Here is a 20,599-nt window from a genome sequence, read left to right as displayed (position 1 = left end):
CACAATAGCTAAACTGTGGAAGGAGCCAAGATGTCCTTCAACAGATGAATGGATAAAGAAGATGTGGTCCATATCTACAATGGAATATTATTCCACCATCAGAAAAGATGAATACTTACATTTACATCAGCATGGACATGGAGGGTATTATGCTAAGTGAAATAAGTCAATAGAAGAAAGGCAGTTATCATATGGTTTCACTAATATGTGGAATATAAGAAACAGTGCAGAGCACCATAAGGGAAGGGAGGGAAAATTGAATGGGAAGAAATAAGAGAGGGATAAAAAACATGAGATATTCTTAAACACAGGAAAGAAATTGAGGGTTGCTGAAGGGCAGGTGGGGGGAGGGATGGGGTAACTGGGTGATGGGCACTAAGGAGGGCACATGATGTGGTGAACACTGGGTGTAATACACAACCGATGATTTGTTGAACACTACATCTGGAACTAATGATGTGTTATGTGTTGGCTAATTGAATTTAAATAATAAAAAAATACCACGGTTTGGGGATGTCTGGGTAGCTCAGTTGGTTAAGCATCCAACTCTTGACTTCAGGACGGGTCATGATCTCGAGGTTGCAAGGTCGAGAACTGTGTCTGTCGGTCTCTGTGCTAGGTGGAGCATATGCTTGAGATTCCCTCTCTCCCTCTTCCTGTGCCCCTTCCCTCCATTCTCACTCTCTTTCTCAAATAAATAGATGAATTAAAAAAAAAAGAATGCCATGATTTGTTTGGGTACTTTCAAAAATTACTTCTTTGTAGCAGTTTATTTTTATCCCTGTCAAAAAAGCCCCAATTTCTAATTGCAGGGGAAAATTTGCTGTCTGATGATTTGCACTTGATCTTAGCCAAAAGGCCGAGAAGCAATGCTGTCTGATGATTTGTACATCTCACTTAAAAGATATTCAGTCAGAATTCAAATACATAGTCAGATAGTTAGCTTCTCAGTGTAAGAAAAGATTCTTTTTGTAATCAGGTATATCGGTTCAAAACATCTTATTAAACAATAACTTTATTGGTGTCTCTTTACCTGAAGCTAAGAGAGAATCTTGTTAAAGTAATGAGAATGAGGGAAAAGATAACATAAAAATAAATGGTGAGAAAATTTACTTCTGTTTTTACATCACAGCTAATATTTTTTTCATAAGTAGTATTCTTCAAAATAAAATGTAACACTGGAAATAATCCAAATGCTTGTCAGCTAGTGAATAATTAAACAAAAAGCAATATATCCATGTAATGGAATACTTTTCAGCAATAAAAAGGAAGAAACCACTGATACATGCTACCTCATGGATGAATGTCAAAAACATTATGCTAAGTAAAAGAATCCAGACATAAAAGACCACATATTGTATCTATTTGTGTAAAATATCCAGAAAAGGCAGTCCTATAGAGGCAGAAAGTAGATTAATTATTGCCAAGCACTGGGGGTGTGGAAGGAAATTAACTGTAAATGAGCATGATGGATATTTTGGGGGTGATCAAGATGTTCTAAGATAGATTTGTGATGATGGTTGCACAACTCTGTATATTTAATAAAAATCATTGAAATATACATTTAAATAGGTGGATTTTACTGTGTATGAATTATACTTCAATAAAGCTATTAAAGAATGGAGATGATAGATGATAGATAGATGACAGATAAATTTGAAAATAAAAAAATAGTGTATGCTTTACAAGGAGGTGATCTGATTATTTAATTTATAGGTATTCATAAACATATCATAAATGTGTTTCTCCAAGTCTCATACATCTTTACCAGTATATGCTCTTTGATTTTCACTGATTATTTCCTGACATTTATTTTGAAAGAACAAAGGCAACTAGGGAATAGGTATGACTTCCAATTAAGAGTTTTCCATCATCTAGTTTTAGAAATAAAATATTTATAGATACTTTTAGAGGTAAAGGAAACACAGTGAAAATTCTGACCTGTTAATTTGTGAACATTCTGATATTAATTTTGTTTTTTTCCAGAAGAATTACAATTTCAAATCCCAATGATGAAGTCACCCTTGGACAAGATCCAACTGACCCCTGGCCAGGCATTGTCTCCTGGATTCCCTGGACCATTCATTTTTGCTGATAGTCTGTCCTCCGTGGAGACTCTGTTGACCAACATTCAGGTCAACAATATTTCTATAAACAAAATAAATGTAATACAAAACATTAGCATCTACATAAATTATTTCATATTTGAGAAACTAAAACAGATAAGATGAACTGCATGTCATTTGCTGCACTTTGACAGGGTCTACTGAAAGTGGCTTTGGATAATGCTCACTTCCAGGAGAAGCAGATTCAGCAAGAAAAAAAGGAACTGCAAATGGAGCTCTATAGAGAGAGAGAAATTAGAGAAAACCTTGAAAGACAACTTGCAGTTGAGCTTCAAAGCAGAAGTAAGTTTGACAAGTTCAATTACAGAATAAGCACTTTGTTGTAGACATTTTCAAGAGTAGTAGAAATATCCTCAGATTTAGTTTGGAACTACTGAAAAAAGTGACAAGCTAAGAATCAAATACTTTGTGTAATCCACATGGCAAGATATTTATACCATTTCTATTTATTATAAAAGATAATGAACTAGATCTGGACTTCAGGCCAGTTGCCGATTTGGAAAATATGAATATTCTTAGTTTTCTCAAAATTTCATAAAATACTCCTGGATATAGATAATCTAATAATTTCTTGTAGATGAAATGCTTAATCTTTGCCAAGAATAGTGCTGGATTCTGGGGATTTAAGATAAATAAAACTCAGTCCCTGTCCTTGAGAGATTTGTATTTTAGAAGGCTAGCACAACCAACCAGTTAATTTCAAGACAAAGTGGCAAGAGCAATGATGTACAGTATATATGGTTATATAGAGAAGAGGTAGTTAGCGCAGCTTGGTGGGGAAGTGAATAGTTGAGGAACGCTTCTTGGTGCTGATACTTGAACCTGAGTCTTGAAGATCAGTAGGCTAAGAAAGGGCGTGAGAGTATCTGAGTAATTTAGACATTCTAGACAGAGGTATCAGTGAGCATAGGCATGAAAGCAAGAAGCAGCATACATTGGCAACTATAAACAGTTTGTTATTACTGTGGCTCTAAATTTTATGAAGTGAATTGTGGGAGATAATGGAGAAAGATGAGGGTAGAAGCTAAATTGTGAAGGACATTTTTAACAATGTGAAAAATTAGCTTGGATTTTGTCTTACTGGTGATGGGAAGTAGTCAAAGATAAACAAGGGAAATGATCTGGTCTGATTTTAATTAGACCACTTTGGTGTTGGGGATAGATTAGAAAGGGCTTGGAGTAAGACTAAAAACAAGGAAATTATGTAAAAAGAATTTGCTCTTGGCAGTGGTGATGAGGACTGAACTAGGATAGCATAAATAGGGATGGAGACAAAAGAGAGAATGGGGAATTAATGTTCACAAATAGAACTAACTTTCCAACCATGGGTGGACATTAGATTAAGTACAGATATGGATAAAGAGACTAGTTCATATCAAAACCAGAGATAATTTCTAAAACTTCACTTCAGCCAATAATTTCCACATTTTCCTTACATTTACCTTAAAATACTAAATAGCAGCAAAGTGATGATTGTGAATTTCAACTTCTTCTCTTTTCTGCTTACTCTTCTGTGGAAGACTCATAAAGTAAAAATTCAATAAAATAGTTGAAGTGTGGGAAGGAGAGGCAAAGGAAGGGAGAGAAAATCCACAAGGTAGACAATGCCTCCTTAAGAAAGGAAGAGTAATTCCAGTTGAGTGAAATCCACTAACTACATTATTCCAAAGTACTATATTATATTCCAAAAGTTTTAGCAAGTAATTAAAACCTTACTGTATATTTTCCTTAAAGTCTAGGAATCATTATTAGTCTGGTTCAAAATATAAATTTAGTCACTGCATTTAAAAATAATTAAACCTGTTTAAAAAATAAAATCTTTAAAAAATGGGGGCACTTTGTTGGCTCAGTTGGTAGAGCATGTGACTCCTGATCTCAAGGTTGTAAGTTCAAGCCCTACATTGGTTCTAGAGTTTACATAAATAAACAGACAAATAAATAAATAAAATCTTTAAAAACAAAAGAATTGAACCTCTCATTATCTTGCCAAACTCATTAAAAACTATTAAGCAAAAACTTAACTTTTTGAAACTTAGAAAAATTCATTTATTTCTTGTATTTGGTATGCAAAATATTATTATGAATAGCAGTCATAAAGACATATTTTAGTAGGATAATTTTTTATACTAAAGAATCTAATAATCATATGTTAAATATAATAACAGTCTTAGATTGACTTATGCCTATCTACTACATAGACTAAAATTGGCTTCTAACTTTTAGGGTTGTACTCAAATCAATTTCTTTTTATTAACTTCTCATAGACTCTTCAGGTCTTTTAACTACTATCACATCTATTGTATTTTAAAAAGACCCAAAAATGATAGGGGCACCTGGGAGGCCCAGTTGGTTGAGCATCTGCCATTGGCTCAGGTTGTGATCCTGGGGTCCTTTCTCCCTCTCCCTCTACCCCTCCCCACTGCTCATAATCTCCCCATGCTCTCCACAACACTCCTCATGTTCTCCCCACACCTGTTCATGCTCTACCCCCTTTCCGTCATGCTCTCTCATTTGCACTCTCAAGTAAATAAATAAAATATTTAAGAAAAATAAAAATAAAAAAGGTCTTGACATGGTAGATGTAATATTATATCTACTATCAAACTTATTCTGAAATATTTGTATTTAATAAATGTAGCATATTATTATTATGGTATAATAATAATACCACTGTTACTACCATATCACATTATCATTACTACTATCATTACTGTCACTACTACTAGTATACTACTAGTACTTCTACTAGTACTACTACTGGCTAAAGCTTATCAACTGTCTGCTATGTGCTAAGCACTACTTTGAACATCTTACATCTAATGACTAACATAATTATAAGAAACTGTTAATCTGGGGGCGCCTGGGTGGCTCAGTGGCCTAAAGCCTCTGCCTTCGGCTCCGGTCATGATCTCAGGGTCCTGGGATCAAGCCCCGCGTCGGGCTCTCTGCCCAACAGGGAACCTGCTTCCTCCTCTCTCTCTCTCTCTCTCTCTCTGCCTGCCTTTCTGCCTACTTATAATCTCTGTCTGTCAAATAAATAAATAAATAAAATCTTGAAAAAAAAAGAAACTGTTAATCTGTCATCCTCACTGATTAAGAAAAAATTATATACTTCATCTCTATGAACCTCAGTATCCTCATCTATTATAATAGTTGAATTGGATAATCACTTAAATTCCTTTCTAGTTTCCTAAATATCTCATATCCAGTATAACCAACTTTTTTTTGACAAAGGGTGAACTCTTTATCTGAAGTCATATGATTGAAAGGAAAGAGGGGGGAAATTGATCTTATGCTCAAAAGTAACAACTATCCAAGTATATAGAAAGAATATAATTATATATATGTAAATATTCCATAAAAACATAGTTTTATATATATATATATATATATATATATATATTTATATATATATTTAGAATTCTTATTATTTTTCTAGTCAAAAAAATAGTGAGATATAGTCCCAGAAAAAGTGCTAGGTACATAGTAACTCCTAAATAAATAGTAGTTATTATTTTTCTTTATGTAATTTAAAATGTAATATGCTGATGCTGTGGAATTGTTGAGCACAATGTTCAAGAGAAAATTCGTAAGATGTTTTACAATACAACTAAATAAGTTTATTTAAGTAGCACAGGGACAGGACCCATGGACAGAAAGAGTTGTACTTTTTACTCCATGAAGCTGGTGGTTCTATGCTTAATGCTCAAAGAGGAGGGGATGTGCAGGGAGTATTACATCATAAATGTCTTTTTCAAATATCTACTCATAAAATTGTTTCAAAATATTTCTCTGGCACTTATCATTCAATTCATATTAACTGTCAGCGAGATTTATAGGCAGTCATGAGACACTTTAAGAATGTAGCAATTAGCACATAAGTCATCCTTATCAGAACGATGCAGGCTATAAGTCAGTCTTTTGAGCTAAAGGTCCACATTTTTGCTTCTTTCTTCACCGTGACATTGTTTGTAATATATGTAGTCATAAATTTAAAGGGAATCAACATATAGGATATTTTTGAGCCAATAATTTTACTAGAAGCAAAATTTTGGATTATCAAGAACATTAAGTTATACAATAATTTGAATAATCAAGATTTCTGATTTATATAATCTTTAAATGCTTTATATGAATGGTGATAAATAAGTATAATTATTAAAATACTAAGTTATTAAATTATTAAATACTAAAATATTTTTATGTTGAACCTAATTTAATACTTTTTGCCAAAAATAACAGAACCCATATGATAATTGAGTCAATTATCATATGGTTTCACTGATTTGTGGAGCAAAACAAATAGCATGGAGGACAAGGGGAGTTAGAGAGGAGAAGGGAGTTGAGAGAAATTGGAAGGGGAGGTGAACCATGAGAGACTATGGACTCTGAAAAACAATCTGAGGGTGAGGGAGGAGTCAAGATGGCGAAGAAGTAGCAGGCTGAGACTACTTCAGGTAGCGGGAGATCAGCTAGATAGCTTATCTAAAGATTGCAAACACCTACAAATCCAACGGGAGATCGAAGATAAGAAGAACAGCAATTCTAGAAACAGAAAATCAACTACTTTCTGAAAGGTAGGACTGGCGGAGAAGTGAATCCAAAGCGATGGGAAAATAGAATGCGGGGGGAGGGGCCGGCTCCCGGCAAGCGGCGGAGCAACGGAGCACAAAATCAGGACTTTTAAAAGTCTGTTCCGCTGAGGGACATCACCCCAGAAGCTTAACCGGGGTGAAGCCCAAGCGGGGTCAGCGTGGCCTCAGGTCCCGCAGGGTCTCAGAAGGATCAGGGGTGTCTGAGTGTTGCAGAGCTTACAGGTATTAGAACCAGGAAGCCAGCTATAGAGACAGAGCCTAGGAGTGAGCTCTAAGCTCGGGGTTACCTTGAACTTGTCGCAGGCTCGGTGAGCTCGGAGCGCGGCCGGAGGCCAGGGTGACGGGAGTAATTGGGCGCTGTTCTCTGAGGGTGCACTGAGGAGTGGGGCCCCGGGCTCTCTGCTCCTCCGGGCCGGAGACTGGGAGGCCGCCATCTTCATTCTCGTCCTCCGAAACTCTACGGAGTGTGCTCAGGGAACAAAAGCTCCCGAAAGCAAACCGGAGCGGATTACTCAGCCCGGCCCCTGGTAAGGGTGGTGCAACTCTGCCTGGAGCAAAGACACTTGAGAATCACTACAACAGGCCCCTCCCCCAGAAGATCAACAAGAAACCCAGCCAGGACCAAGTTCACCTACCAAGGAGTGCAGTTTCAATACCAAGGAGAGCAGTGGAATTCCAGAAGAGGAGAAAGCAAAGCACGGAGCTCATGGCTTTCTCCCCATGATTCTTTAGCCTTGCAGTTAATTTAATTTTTTTTTCCTTTTTCAATTTTTTTTCTCTTCTTCTGCTAAATTGTTTTAACTTTTACCCTTTTCTTTTTTAACGTTTTTTAACTAGTTTAGCTAATATATATATATATTTTTTTTTCTTTTTATATTTTTTCTATATTGGTTTTCTTTTTTTTAATTGTTTGTTTTGTTTTGTTTTGTTTTTTCTCTCCGAACCTTTTTATCCCCTTTATCCCCATCCTGATTTGGGATCTCTTCTGATTTGGCTAAAGCATATTTTCCTGGGGTTGTTGCCACCCTTTTTGTATTTTACTTGCTCCTTCATATACTCTTATCTGCACAAAATGGCAAGGCGGAAAAATTCACCACAAAAAAAGAACAAGAGGCAGTACCAAAGGCTAGGGACCTAATCAATACAGACATTGGTAATATGTCAGATCTAGAGTTCAGAATGACGATTCTCAAGGTTCTAGCCGGGCTTGAAAGAGGCATGGAAGATATTAGAGAAACCCTCTTGAGAGATATAAAAGCCCTTTCTGGAGAAATAAAAGAACTAAAATCTAACCAAGTTGAAATCAAAAAAGCTATTATTGAGGTGCAATCAAAAATGGAGGCTCTCACTGCTAGGATAAATGAGGCAGAAGAAAGAATTAGCGATATAGAAGACCAAATGACAGAGAATAAAGAAGCTGAGCAAAAGAGGGACAAACAGCTACTGGACCATGAGGGGAGAATGCGAGAGATAAGTGACACCATAAGATGAAACAATATTAGAATAATTGGGATTCCAGAAGAAGAAGAAAGAGAGAGGGGAGCAGAAGGTATATTGGAGAGAATTATTGGAGAGAATTTCCCCAATATGGCAAAGGGAACAAGCATCAAAATCCAGGAGGTGCAGAGACCCCCCTCAAAATCAATAAGAATAGGTACACACCCCGTCACCTAATAGTAAAATTTACAAGTCCTAGTGACAAAGAGAAAATCCTGAAAGCAGCCTGGGAAAAGAAGTCTGTAACATACAATGGTAAAAATATTAGATTGGCAGGAGACTTATCCACAGAGGCCTGGCAGGCCAGAAAGAGCTGGCATGATATATTCAGAGCACTAAACGAGAAAAACATGCAGCCAAGAATACTATATCCAGCTAGGCTATCATTGAAAATAGAAGGAGAGATTAAAAGCTTCCAGGACAAACAAAAACTGAAAGAATTTGGAAACACCAAACCAGCTCTACAGGAAATATTGAAAGGGGTCCTCTAAGCAAAGAGAGACCCTAAAAGTAGTAGATCAGAAAGGAACAGAAACAATATACAATAACAGTCACCTTACAGGCAATACAATGGCACTAAATTCATATCTCTCAATAGTTACCCTGAATGTTAATGGGCTAAATGCCCCAATCAAAAGACACAGGGTCTCAGAATGGATAAAAAAACAAAACCCATCTATATGTTGCCTACAAGAAACTCATTTTAAGCCCGAAGACACCTCCAGATTTAAAGTGAGGGGGTGGAAAAGAATTTACCATGCTAATGGACATCAGAAGAAAGCAGGAGTGGCAATCCTTATATCAGATCAATTAGATTTTAAGCCAAGGACTATAATAAGAGATGAGGAAGGACACTATATCATACTCAAAGGATCTGTCCAACAAGAAGATCTAAGTATTTTAAATATCTATGCCCCTAACGTGGGAGCAGCCAACTATATAAATCAATTAATAACAAAATCAAAGAAACACATCAACAATAATACAATAATACTAGGGGACTTTAACTCTCCCCTCACTGAAATGGACAGATCATCCAAGCAAAAGATCAACAAGGAAATAAAGGCCTTCAATGACACACTGGACCAGATGGACATCACAGATATATTCAGAACATTTCATCCCAAGGCAACAGAATACACATTCTTCTCTAGTGCCCATGGAACATTCTCTAGAATAGATCACATCCTCGGTCCTAAATCAGGTCTCAACCGGTATCAAAAGATTGGGATCATTCCCTGCATATTTTCAGACCACACTGCTCTGAAGCTAGAACTCAATCACAAGAGGAAATTTGGAAAGAACCCAAATACATGGAGACTAAACAGCATCCTTCTAAAGAATGAATGGGTCAACCAGGAAATTAAAGAAGAATTGAAAAAATTCATGAAAACAAATGATAATGAAAACACAATGGTTCAAAATCTGTGGGACACAACAAAGGCAGTCCTGAGAGGAAAATATATAGCAGTACAAGCCTTTCTGAAGAAACAAGAGAGGTCTCAGATACACACCCTAACGCTATACCTAAAGGAGCTGGAGAAAGAACAAGAAAGAAACCCTAAACCCAGCAGGAGAAGAGAAATCATGAAGATCAGAGCAGAAATCAATGAAATAGAAACCAAAAAAACAATAGAACAAATCAACGAAACTAGGAGCTGGTTCTTTGAAAGAATTAATAAGCTTGATAAACCCCTGGCCAGACTTATCAAAAAGAAAAGAGAAAGGACCCAAATAAATAAAATCATGAATGATATAGGAGAGATCAAAACTAACACCAAAGAAATACAGACAATTATAAGAACATACTATGAGCAACTCTATGCCAACAAATTTGACAATCTGGAAGAAATGGATGCATTGCTGGAGACATATAAACTACCACAACTGAACCAGGAAGAAATAGAAAGCCTGAACAGACCCATAACCAGTAAGGAGATTGAAACAGTCATCAAAAATCTCCAAACAAACAAAAGCCCAGGGCCAGACGGCTTCCCGGGGGAATTCTACCAAACATTTAAAGAAGAACTAATTCCTATTCTCCTGAAACTGTTCCAAAGAATAGAAATGGAAGGAAAACTTCCAAACTCAATTTATGAGGCCAGCATCACCTTGATCCCCAAACCAGAAAAGGATCCCATCAAAAAAGAGAACTACAGACCAATATCCTTGATGAACACAGAGGCAAAAATTCTCACCAAAATACTAGCCAATAGGATTCAGCAGTACATTAAAAGGATTATTCACCATGACCAAGTGGGATTTATTCCAGGGCTGCAAGGTTGGCTCAACATCCGCAAATCAATCAATGTGATACAACATATTAATAAAAGAAAGAACAAGAACCATATGATACTCTCCATAGATGCTGAAAAAACATTTGACAAAGTACAGCATCCCTTCCTGATCAAAACTCTTCAAAGTGTAGGGATAGAGGACACATACCTCAATATTATCAAAGCCATCTATGAAAAACCCATCACAAATATCATTCTCAATGGAGAAAAGCTGAAAGCATTTCCAGTAAGGTCAGGAACATGGCAGGGATGTCCGTTATCACCACTGCTATTCAACATAGTACTAGAAGTCCTAGCCTCAGCAATCAGACAACAAAAAGAAATTAAAGGCATCCAAATTGCTAAAGAAGCAGTCAAACTATCACTCTTCGCAGATGATAAGATACTATATGTGGAAAGCCCAAAAGACTCCACTCCAAAACTGCTAGAACTTGTACAGGAATTCAGTGAAGTGTCAGAATATTAAATCACTACACAGAAATCAGTTGCATTTCTCTATACCAACAACAAGACAGAAGAAAGAGAAATTAAGGAGTCAATCCCATTTACAATTGCACCCAAGACTATAAGATACCTAGGAATAAACCTAACCAAAGAGCCTAAGAATCTATACACAGAAAAGTATAAAGTACTCATGAAAGAAATTGAGGAAGACACAAAGAAATGGAAAAATGTTCCATGCTCCTGAATTGGAAGAATAAATATTGTGAAAATGTCTATGCTACCTAAAGCAATCTACACATTTAATGCAATTCCTATCAAAATACCATCCATTTTTTTCAAAGTAATGGAACAAATAATCCTAAAATTTATATGGAACCAGAAAAGACCTTGAATAGCCAAAGGAATATTGAAAAAGAAAGCCAAAGTTGGTGGCATCACAATTCTGGACTTCAATCTCTATTACAAAGCTGTCATCATCAAGACAGCATGGTACTGTCAAAAAAACAGACACATAGATCAATGGAACAGAATAGAGAGCCCAGAAATAGACCCTCAACTCTATGGTCAACTAATCTTCGACAAAGCAGGAAAGAATGTCCAATGGAAAAAAGACAGCCTCTTCAATAAATGGTGTTGGGAAAATTGGACAGCCACATGCAGAAAAATGAAATTGGATCATTTACTTACACCACACATGAAAATAGACTCAAAATGGATGAAGGACCTCAATGTGAGAAAGGAATCCATCACAATCCTTGAGGAGAACACAGGCAGCAACCTCTTCGACCTCAGCCGTAGCAACATCTTCCTAGGAACATTGCCAAAGGCAAGGGAAGCAAGGGCAAAATGAAATATTGGGATTTTATCAAGATCAAAAGGTTTTGCACAGCAAAGGAAACAGTTAACAAAACCAAAAGACAACTGACAGAATGGGAGAAGATATTTGCAAATGTCATATCAGATAAAGGGCTAGTGTACAAAATATATAAAGAACTTATCAAACTCAACACCCAAAGAACAAATAATCCAATCAAGAAATGGGCAGAAGACATGAACAGACATTTCTGCAAAGAAGACATCCAGATGGCCAACAGACACATGAAAAAGTGCTCCATATCACTTGGCATCAGGGAAATACAAATCAAAACCACAATGAGATATCACCTCACACCAATCAGAATGGCTAAAATTAACAAGTCAGGAAATGACAGATGCTGGCGAGGATGTAGAGAAAGGGGAACCCTCCTACACTGTTGGTGGGAATGCAAGCTGGTGCAACCACTCTGGAAAATAGCACGGAGGTTCCTCAAAATGTTGAAAATAGAACTACCCTATGACCCAGCAATTGCACTGCTGGGTATTTACCCTAAAGATACAAATGTAGTGATCCGAAGGGGCACGTGCACCCGAATGTTTATAGCAGCAATGTCTACAATAGCCAAACTATGGAAAGAACCTAGATGTCCATCAACAGATGAATGGATAAAGAAGATGTGGTATATATACACAATGGAATACTATGCAGCCATCAAAAGAGATGAAATCTTGCCATTTGCGATGACGTGGATAGAACTAGAGGGTATCATGCTTAGCAAAATAAGTCAATTGGAGAAAGACAACTATTATATGATCTCCCTGATATGAGGGAGAGGAGATGCAATATGGGGGGTTAAGGCGGTAGGAGAAGAGTAAATGAAACAAGATGGGATTGGGAGGGAGACAAACCATAAGTGACTCTTAATCTCACAAAACAAACTGAGGGTTGATGGGGGGAGGGGGCTTGGAAGGGGGGGTGAGGTTATGGACATTGGGGAGGGTATGTGCTATGGTGAGTGCTGTGAAGTGTGTAAACCTGGCGATTCACAGACCTGTACCCATGGGGATAAAAATATATGTTTTTAAATAATTAAAAAAAAACAGTCTGAGGGTTTTGAAGGGGCAGGGGGTGGGAGGTTGGGGGAACCAGGTGGTAGGTATTGGAGAGGGCACGGATTGCATGGAGCACTGGGTGTGGTGCAAAAACAATGAATACTGTTACACTGAAAATAAATTTAAAAAATTTAAAAAAAAATAAAAAAAACAACAGAACCCAGGGGTGCCTGGATGGCTCAGTCAATTAAGCACCAGATTCCTGGTTGTGGCTCAGGTCATGATCTTGTGGGTTGTGAGATAGATCCTGCACTGGGGCTCTAAACTCAGTGGGGAATCTGCTTGAAGTTTTTCTCCCTCTGTCCTTTACTCCTCTTAAAAAAAATAAATATCTAAAACAAAATTAAAAAAAAATAAAACAGAAACCATATATTTTCAGTTTGTTTGTTTCAAGTTTTCCAATTTTATTACCTCAGACCTCTGAATTTTTGTTTTGCATAAACATAAAAATAACTGGGCACATTATTATTTTGAAGTAGCTGAAGGTCATTTATGTGAAAGACCTTGTACTCTGAGATAAATACAAGTGAAACTTAAATTACCATCATAATTACTTCAATAGAATATTTTAATTACATGTGAACACTTCTAACATATTTTAAATGTCATAAAAAATTTAATTTTGCATGGTTTTTGAATGTTTTTCTATTGTCACAATGAAAATATCTCAATTTTTAAAAACTGATTCAGAAAGACTGTGAAGATTGGTATGTTTAAAACCCTGCTATGAATCAATATATTGCAAGTGCCCAATAATTTTATCTAAAAAAACATATGCCCCGCAAAAGTGAAAGCAAAAAGAAGTAAATTGTATGACTGAACACTGTTGAATCTAATGAGAATTGGAACCAAAAGAAGCTAATGATATTGTTTGTGTCTTTCTCTGTATCTGTATCTATGATTTATAATCCACAAAAACTGGCAAACCTATTTTATTGACCAAAGTTTTGCGAACTATTTACCTTTTCATGTTTTAGCTACCATGCAAAAGCGTCTAAAGAAGGAGAAAAAAGCCAAGAGAAAACTGCAGGAAGCCTTGGAATTTGAATCAAAGCGCCGGGAACAAGTGGAACAAGCACTTAACCAAGCCACTACTGGTGACAGTGGCCTGAGGATGTTGAAAGGTAATGTCTGATTTGGACTTTCACACTCAAGGTATACAAAGAAAAAAACCCAATTTAAAAAAGAGAGGGGGCGCCTGGGTGGCTTGGGGCACCTGTGTGGCTCAGTGGGTTAAAGCCTCTGACTTTGGCTCAGGTCATGATCCCAGCATCCTGGGATCCAGCCCCACCTCGGGTTCTCTGCTCAGCAGGGAGCCTGCTTCCCCCTCTCTCTGCCTGCCTCTCTGCCTACTTGTGATCTCTGTCAAATAAATGAATAACATCTTTTAAAAAGAGAGGGAAGGAAAGAAGGATGGAAGAAAGGAAGGAAGTGAGGGACGGGAAGAAGAGAATGAAAAGGAAGGGAAAGGAGAAAGGAAGGGAGGAAGATCTAGAAAAAAGGTGAGAGGGTGGAAGGAAAGGAGTGAAGAAAGAAAGAGAGAAAGGAAGGAAGGGAAGGAGGAAGGAAGGAAAGACGAAGAGCGGGAGAGGCAGGCTTTGTTCAAGAATAATTAAAGAAAATCAATTTGAGGCCAAGTGTTTTAGTTATTAACTAAATGTGTCAAAATAATCCTTATTCTGAGAGATACAAATAGTCTAGGAATAACAGGAAACCCCACTGACTTTTACAGTAGAAGCAGTAATACTGATAACCTCCTTGCACCTAAAACGTGAGTATTTTATATCCATTCATATTAAAATATGCTGATGATTGTTGTACTCTCTTTTAATGAACTATAGGGTGCTGGTTTCTTTAATGTAGATTGCATAAGTGTTGAGGGTTTAAGGAGGGCCTGGATGAAAAAAATATGTTTTAAGTACATTCCTGGAGATTCTGTGAGAAGAGATGCTTCTGTCATGAAATCTCTTAATTCCAAATTTTTCTTATTACATTTTCGATTATGAAACCCCACAACATCATTTCTTCTCATAGAATATTCAGATTCTTCTTTCACAGCACATTGACAGCCTGTATTTTTAAATTGATATGTTAAATATACATATATATATTAACTAATATGTGTGTATAGCAAGTATAAGCCCAAGAATTTTACATGCACATGTACGCATACCCCATACACATGTATGACACACACATAAAACTAAAAGTGTGCGTCAGTGTCCTATACCAAGAATGAGTAAAGAATTTTTTACAAACATGAGTCTTATTCTTTCTGTCCAGAAGTTAAATTCCCTTTTTACTGTGACTGTATTGGATCATTGTGCTCACAATCAATAGAAATACAGTGCTAGATCATTAGCTCATGCTAACCATGACTTGTTGAGACACAGAAAAAACATAATTATATATTAATATTTTACACAATGGGACATCTTAGTGAAAGCCAGAATCCTTGCTTATCAAATGTTCTAAAAATAACATTTCTTGAGTAGCAATGGGGCTTATGTTCTGTGTACTCATCATTATTATTATTATTTGAGGCCCTGAGCTTGTCATTCTGAAGTGGTTTGACATTATTTTTTTTTTACATATTTAAAATCCACCTGTAATTGAGCTCTATCTCGGTCTAGTTTTTCTATCATAAGAGAAAAACAGCTCTTTCTACAGCATAATGGTTACCTTGTATTCAAATCATTTTCTTATATTAATCTTTGATGGCATTGGGTCATGCACTAACATCTGTTATCCCATTACCCAAGGATGTCCAAGCAAATGTATAAATATAGAAATGCTCATATAAAGCTATGCTTCATGGATATAGATAGCTTTTAGATAATCACATCTCATATTTAAAATTGAAAAGAAAAACCCAACTTATTTCTTTTTTCTCAATTTTTTTTTCAAAAACAATTCATGTATCCCTTTGCCCTTATAACCAGTACTGCATAAAGACCACAAACCATAACGTGTGTTTTGGTGTTCAGTGTGCTTAGCATAGAGATAATCTCATCATCATCTCTCATTCATTTTACAATGAAAAATATAGCATAAGAATGGAGACCTTCCATTTATGTAATTGTATCCATCTTTTTCTTATTCTACAGTCAATTCATGTTGCCTGATAGTCTGAGGGGATTATTTTCCTGAGAATTATCTCTAGAGAATGAAATAAAGAAGTATTTACTATATACTTGGAAATATATGCCAAATTTTAGAATTCAGCTATAGTTTATAATTCTCCCTCCTACCATTAAAAACAGACATATGGGGGCACCTGGGTGGCTCAGTGGGTTAAAGCCTCTGCCTTCAGCTCAGGTCATGATCCCAGGGTCTTGGGATGGAGCCCCACATCTGGCTCTCTGCTCCGTGGGGAGCCTGCTTCCTCCTCTCTCTCTCTCTGCCTGCCTCTCTGCCTACTTGTGATCTCTGTATGTCAAATAAATAAATAAAATCTTTAAAAAAATTTTTAAAAAGTAAAAATAAATAAAAACAGACATACGAAAATAATAACAAGAATGCTATCCAAGATCTTGTGTTATCCATAGGGCCAAATTACTAGTTTCACTTTAAATGGAATCAGAAAAAATAGAATTGTACCTTAATCTTGAATGTCACTTCTTTCAGATACTGGAATTCCAGACACTGAAGTAGAAAACAATGGGACTCCTCATAATAGTACTGCTATGCAAGGTACAGTAAACAGCATACTCCTCTCTATAACTGCCTGATATGGGGTGGGCATGAGTTCCTATGTTGATATTCTCTATATAAATAAAAAAAATAAGTTTAATTATTCTCACTTTATGGCAGAGGGAGAAGTCTTCAGTATTTTTTGAGATTATATACATAGGGACTAATAATTTCACATATACAATGTGGGAAATTTCTTGTACATTTAACTTTTTAAAAAGAATGTATATTTATGTTAGGCATATTCTAAAAATGCATAAAGGTGAATATAATTTACCTTTCCGAAGTGTATAATAATATACTTTAAAAAATTTCACTACTGTTTGTAAAAACCAAAGGTAGAATAATTATAACCTATCAATATGTTTGATGAGTTCTAGACAACATTTTTATCAACCTCTAAATTCCAATGCTGTTTAGATAACTTTAGAAGCCATCTAAATATGGAAATAAGAACATGATTTGTAATTCATGATTTTCAAGATTCCCATAAGTGCTTAGATCCTTTAAAATATTTTAAAATAGTTGGTAGTAGGAGAATAGATGATACAAGTCAATTTAAAATTTCACTGGAGTGCAAAACAATCTGAAAGGAGAAATTGAATTTAACCACTGGATTTTTCTTGTCTGATTCTAATGCAGTTTTCTAGCTCTTTGTATGCAGATTACCTTTATTTTTATGTTTAATATGGAAAAATGTCTCACTCTAATAAAAAAGAAAAGGCATCTCTATGAGAAAATGATTTCTTAACTTCAGAAAGCAAGATAATCATGGATGTTACTTGCTAGAGGATTAACTAATCAATGCCTTTTCATTGTGTAATGACTAGGTCTACATGAAGATAACAGAACTGGATGTGACTAAAAGATCCATTTGGGTTCTTTTGTGTGTCCACACTTATGTGGTAGTTTGAGAAAATTTAGAATCCCTCATTCATGTAGACTTGCCCATCATTTTTACAAAACAAGGATTGTCAGAGCTCATGGATCTTCTGATAATGCCTGTTTCTGCTGCGGTTGAGTAGATCTAATTAATGCATTAATTTTGCTAAGTGTGCTTTGTTCATTCAGTGAAGCTTTTGATATTTCTTATCCCTCTTATGCTTGCTGGCTTTCTTCCCTCAGTTTAAAAGCTGCATCTATGTGCCCAAAGCCAATATGGACAAGACTCATTGTCTGTCCGATCAAGTCACCACAGTTAAATTTATGAGGAAAAACTCCACTAGCTGTGGGCTACCACTAGTTGAGTTTGCTGTCACATATTGGGACAAGGTAGGGTTGAATAAGCTTGAAGCATTTGATGACTTCTTAATTTGTGACACACAAATATAGACCCAGTCTTTTATGGAACGTTGAGTTTGATTGTGCCCCTCCTTTGATGGGCTGTAAGGTCAGCTTTGGAACTGGAGAGGTTAAAGCAAACACACCATCAGTGGGTTGTATATTTATTATCCTGTAATCCTATACTTTCAATCCATTGCTGTTTGTTTAATGTATATGATACCTTTAATTTGCAGTAGTAACATCTTTCCCAACTCTGAAATATATACAAACATTTTTACTGGCCTAAACTTATTTCTTTTCCATGCAACTAAAAACAGGTATCTAATTCATGGGAATTAGTTAGATGATATAAATCAAAAGCCTTTGATTTGGTTTAAATTTTCTTATTTTAACAAAGTCTGCAAAGAATGGCTTTTGTATATTAACTTGTGGTTGGGGTAGGGCACATTTAATATTTATTTTCATTGAGCATACTTTTAGTAATTTCTGCTATTTTTTGCTGGCTAAATATGAGGGAATTAGTACACCTTTAAAAGGATTAAGATAGAATATATTTTAAAGCAAGGGACTTAACTTTCATTTTTTTTAAATTACAGATCAAATTGACTAATATTTGTCATTAGTAGTGTGAATATATAGTAAAGTGTGGTGTGTTAACAATTACTTGTTGAATGTCAGCCTTTTAGGTTATGTTAAATAATCTTGATAAATGTAATGAAAATGGAAAAGTACACATTCTCATCTCTCTTAGCATAGCATTTAAGCAATATAAATGATAAATGTCCCATCATCAGTTTATGGAAAATTAGAGGGAATGCTCTGTCTTAATATGACAGTAGAATCACAATTTAATACCTAAAGTAAGTTAATTTTTGAGCAAAAAATAAAAGTTTCATTAGCCAGTGGGATAAGTGCCTGAAAATATTATCAGAACTATTTTAAGTGTAGTTCACAAAATGAACCAATTCAAATAATTACCTGAAAAATCCCAGTAATATTACTTATTATTTAAGATGTTCAGTATTGAAAAATTACTTTTATATGCATTTATGAACTTCAGAAAATGTGTAATGTCTGGAAAACATAAAATGCAACTTTGGCCATTATTTTTTTCATTCTTCCTAATAGATTTGTTCTTGTGTGTTACAGTTTTTATCTTTTGTGACTTATTTTGATACTGATTTCATCTTTCCCTTTTCCTCAATTACCCATTTTTTACCTTAATAGAGTATTTGTTAGCATTGTTTATGAGGGTCAATTCATTCATGCCAATTCAGTGCCATTTCCAAAACTCATCTTTATCACAGCAAACAATTCCAGAATGTGAAGTCTTTTCTCTTCCTATTGTCAATAGCTCTGCTGGATAGAAATCTATCAATCACCCAGTGCTCTCGCTTTTGAGGTTAAATTAGTTCCAATGGGATATCTCCTTAAGAGAGTTTAAAGAGGACTTGGAGGAATGTTGTTTGGTCATCTTTAAAACTAATAAAGTTATATACAGTTTTATGCTAATGATTACATGGATTTTAGCACAAAGATTCTTTGTACTAAGATTCTTACATGTATTCCAAATCTCTTTAGCTTAGTTATTTCATGTCTTTCATGCTTTGAATGTTGTTTGACAGACAAGGTATGCATGAACCACCTTTTGTAACCCTAATTTTAACGGTCTATTATAGCAACTCCTTCTGAATATTTTAAGGTGGTCAAACAATGAATACATACTCATTCTGATGGCTCTGTCCACTGTTGGTGGAGGTGAAGGATTCGGTGGAGCATATACACGAATATTGTCTCACCTAGATTCACATAATTCAGTTGAGGGCCTGCAAGACAGCATGTTAACCATTTTATCAACCAATCTCTGTTCCACATTAAATAAACATACTGGGTGTCATTAAGTGCACCTTCAGATCAATGATTTTTTTCAAATGACATTCAAGTACCATTTGTGTAGTGCATTTCTGCTGATAAAAGCAAATTAAATTAGCACAACTACAAGTGCACTGATAAAAACTAAAACTGAACAGCAGTACCATTATCTAACAAAGTAGTATTTTCTCTTTACTGTGTTCTGCCATTTAGTTATTATCCTATTGGAAATCTAATTATAATCCTTTTACTCCCTACTCAAACTTCACAGTTTTTGCAAGCTTAGCACTGACAAGTGATTTCATTACATTTGATTGCCCGCACCCAGACTGACTTAACTTCACTTGAAGACCTAAAAGCCCTCTCAGTTTCTCAGATTCCCTATTTGCACATTATAGCAACAGCTCCTTTAATTAATTAGCATAAACAGCAGTAACATGAACTGCTGAACAGAAAATAACATAATTTTATGATCACAGGGAGACTTCTCCTTTTGCATGTTTATACCTTAGTTAACTCTTATATAACTATATTTCATTGTTAGGGGCTACTGGTACAGTTGACAGTGCATGTTCTTAAAATTTTGAGAACTGACATCATCATCTTAATAATAACAGATAAAACAAGCCCAGGACATGAAGCTCTTAAGTTTTAGAAAACACACAACAGCCTTCTGACTTTCTAGTAATAAAATAAAATAATAAGAAAAGTTCAAGGGAGATAGCATCATAAATTGCAAGGGCACAGTGACACATTGCTCCCTTTCCTGCCATTCTATTTGTTTGGGGAAAACAAAACAAAACAAAATTTAAAAAACAGACAAATTAGGAACTGTTCTTGTAAGAGGAATGTCAATCTATGT

General features: G+C 35.7%; 1 protein-coding gene across 1 annotated transcript in view; it reads left to right on the top strand.

Annotated features, from left to right (window-relative positions):
• Positions 1-20,599, top strand: part of DACH2 (dachshund family transcription factor 2) — an 842,698-nt gene that overhangs the window by 817,939 nt on the left and 4,160 nt on the right. The window contains exons 8-11 of the mRNA XM_032881812.1: positions 1,987-2,135; positions 2,261-2,408; positions 13,866-14,012; positions 16,516-16,581. Coding sequence (XP_032737703.1) covers positions 1,987-2,135; positions 2,261-2,408; positions 13,866-14,012; positions 16,516-16,581 — 510 coding nt within the window. The remainder of the gene's footprint in view (positions 1-1,986; positions 2,136-2,260; positions 2,409-13,865; positions 14,013-16,515; positions 16,582-20,599) is intronic.

This window comes from Lontra canadensis, unplaced genomic scaffold (genome assembly GCF_010015895.1).
Source record: "Lontra canadensis isolate GAN:19392208 unplaced genomic scaffold, GSC_riverotter_1.0 scaffold77, whole genome shotgun sequence".
Lineage (NCBI taxonomy): Eukaryota > Metazoa > Chordata > Mammalia > Carnivora > Mustelidae > Lontra > Lontra canadensis.
This window is presented reverse-complemented; position numbering and strand designations above follow the sequence as displayed.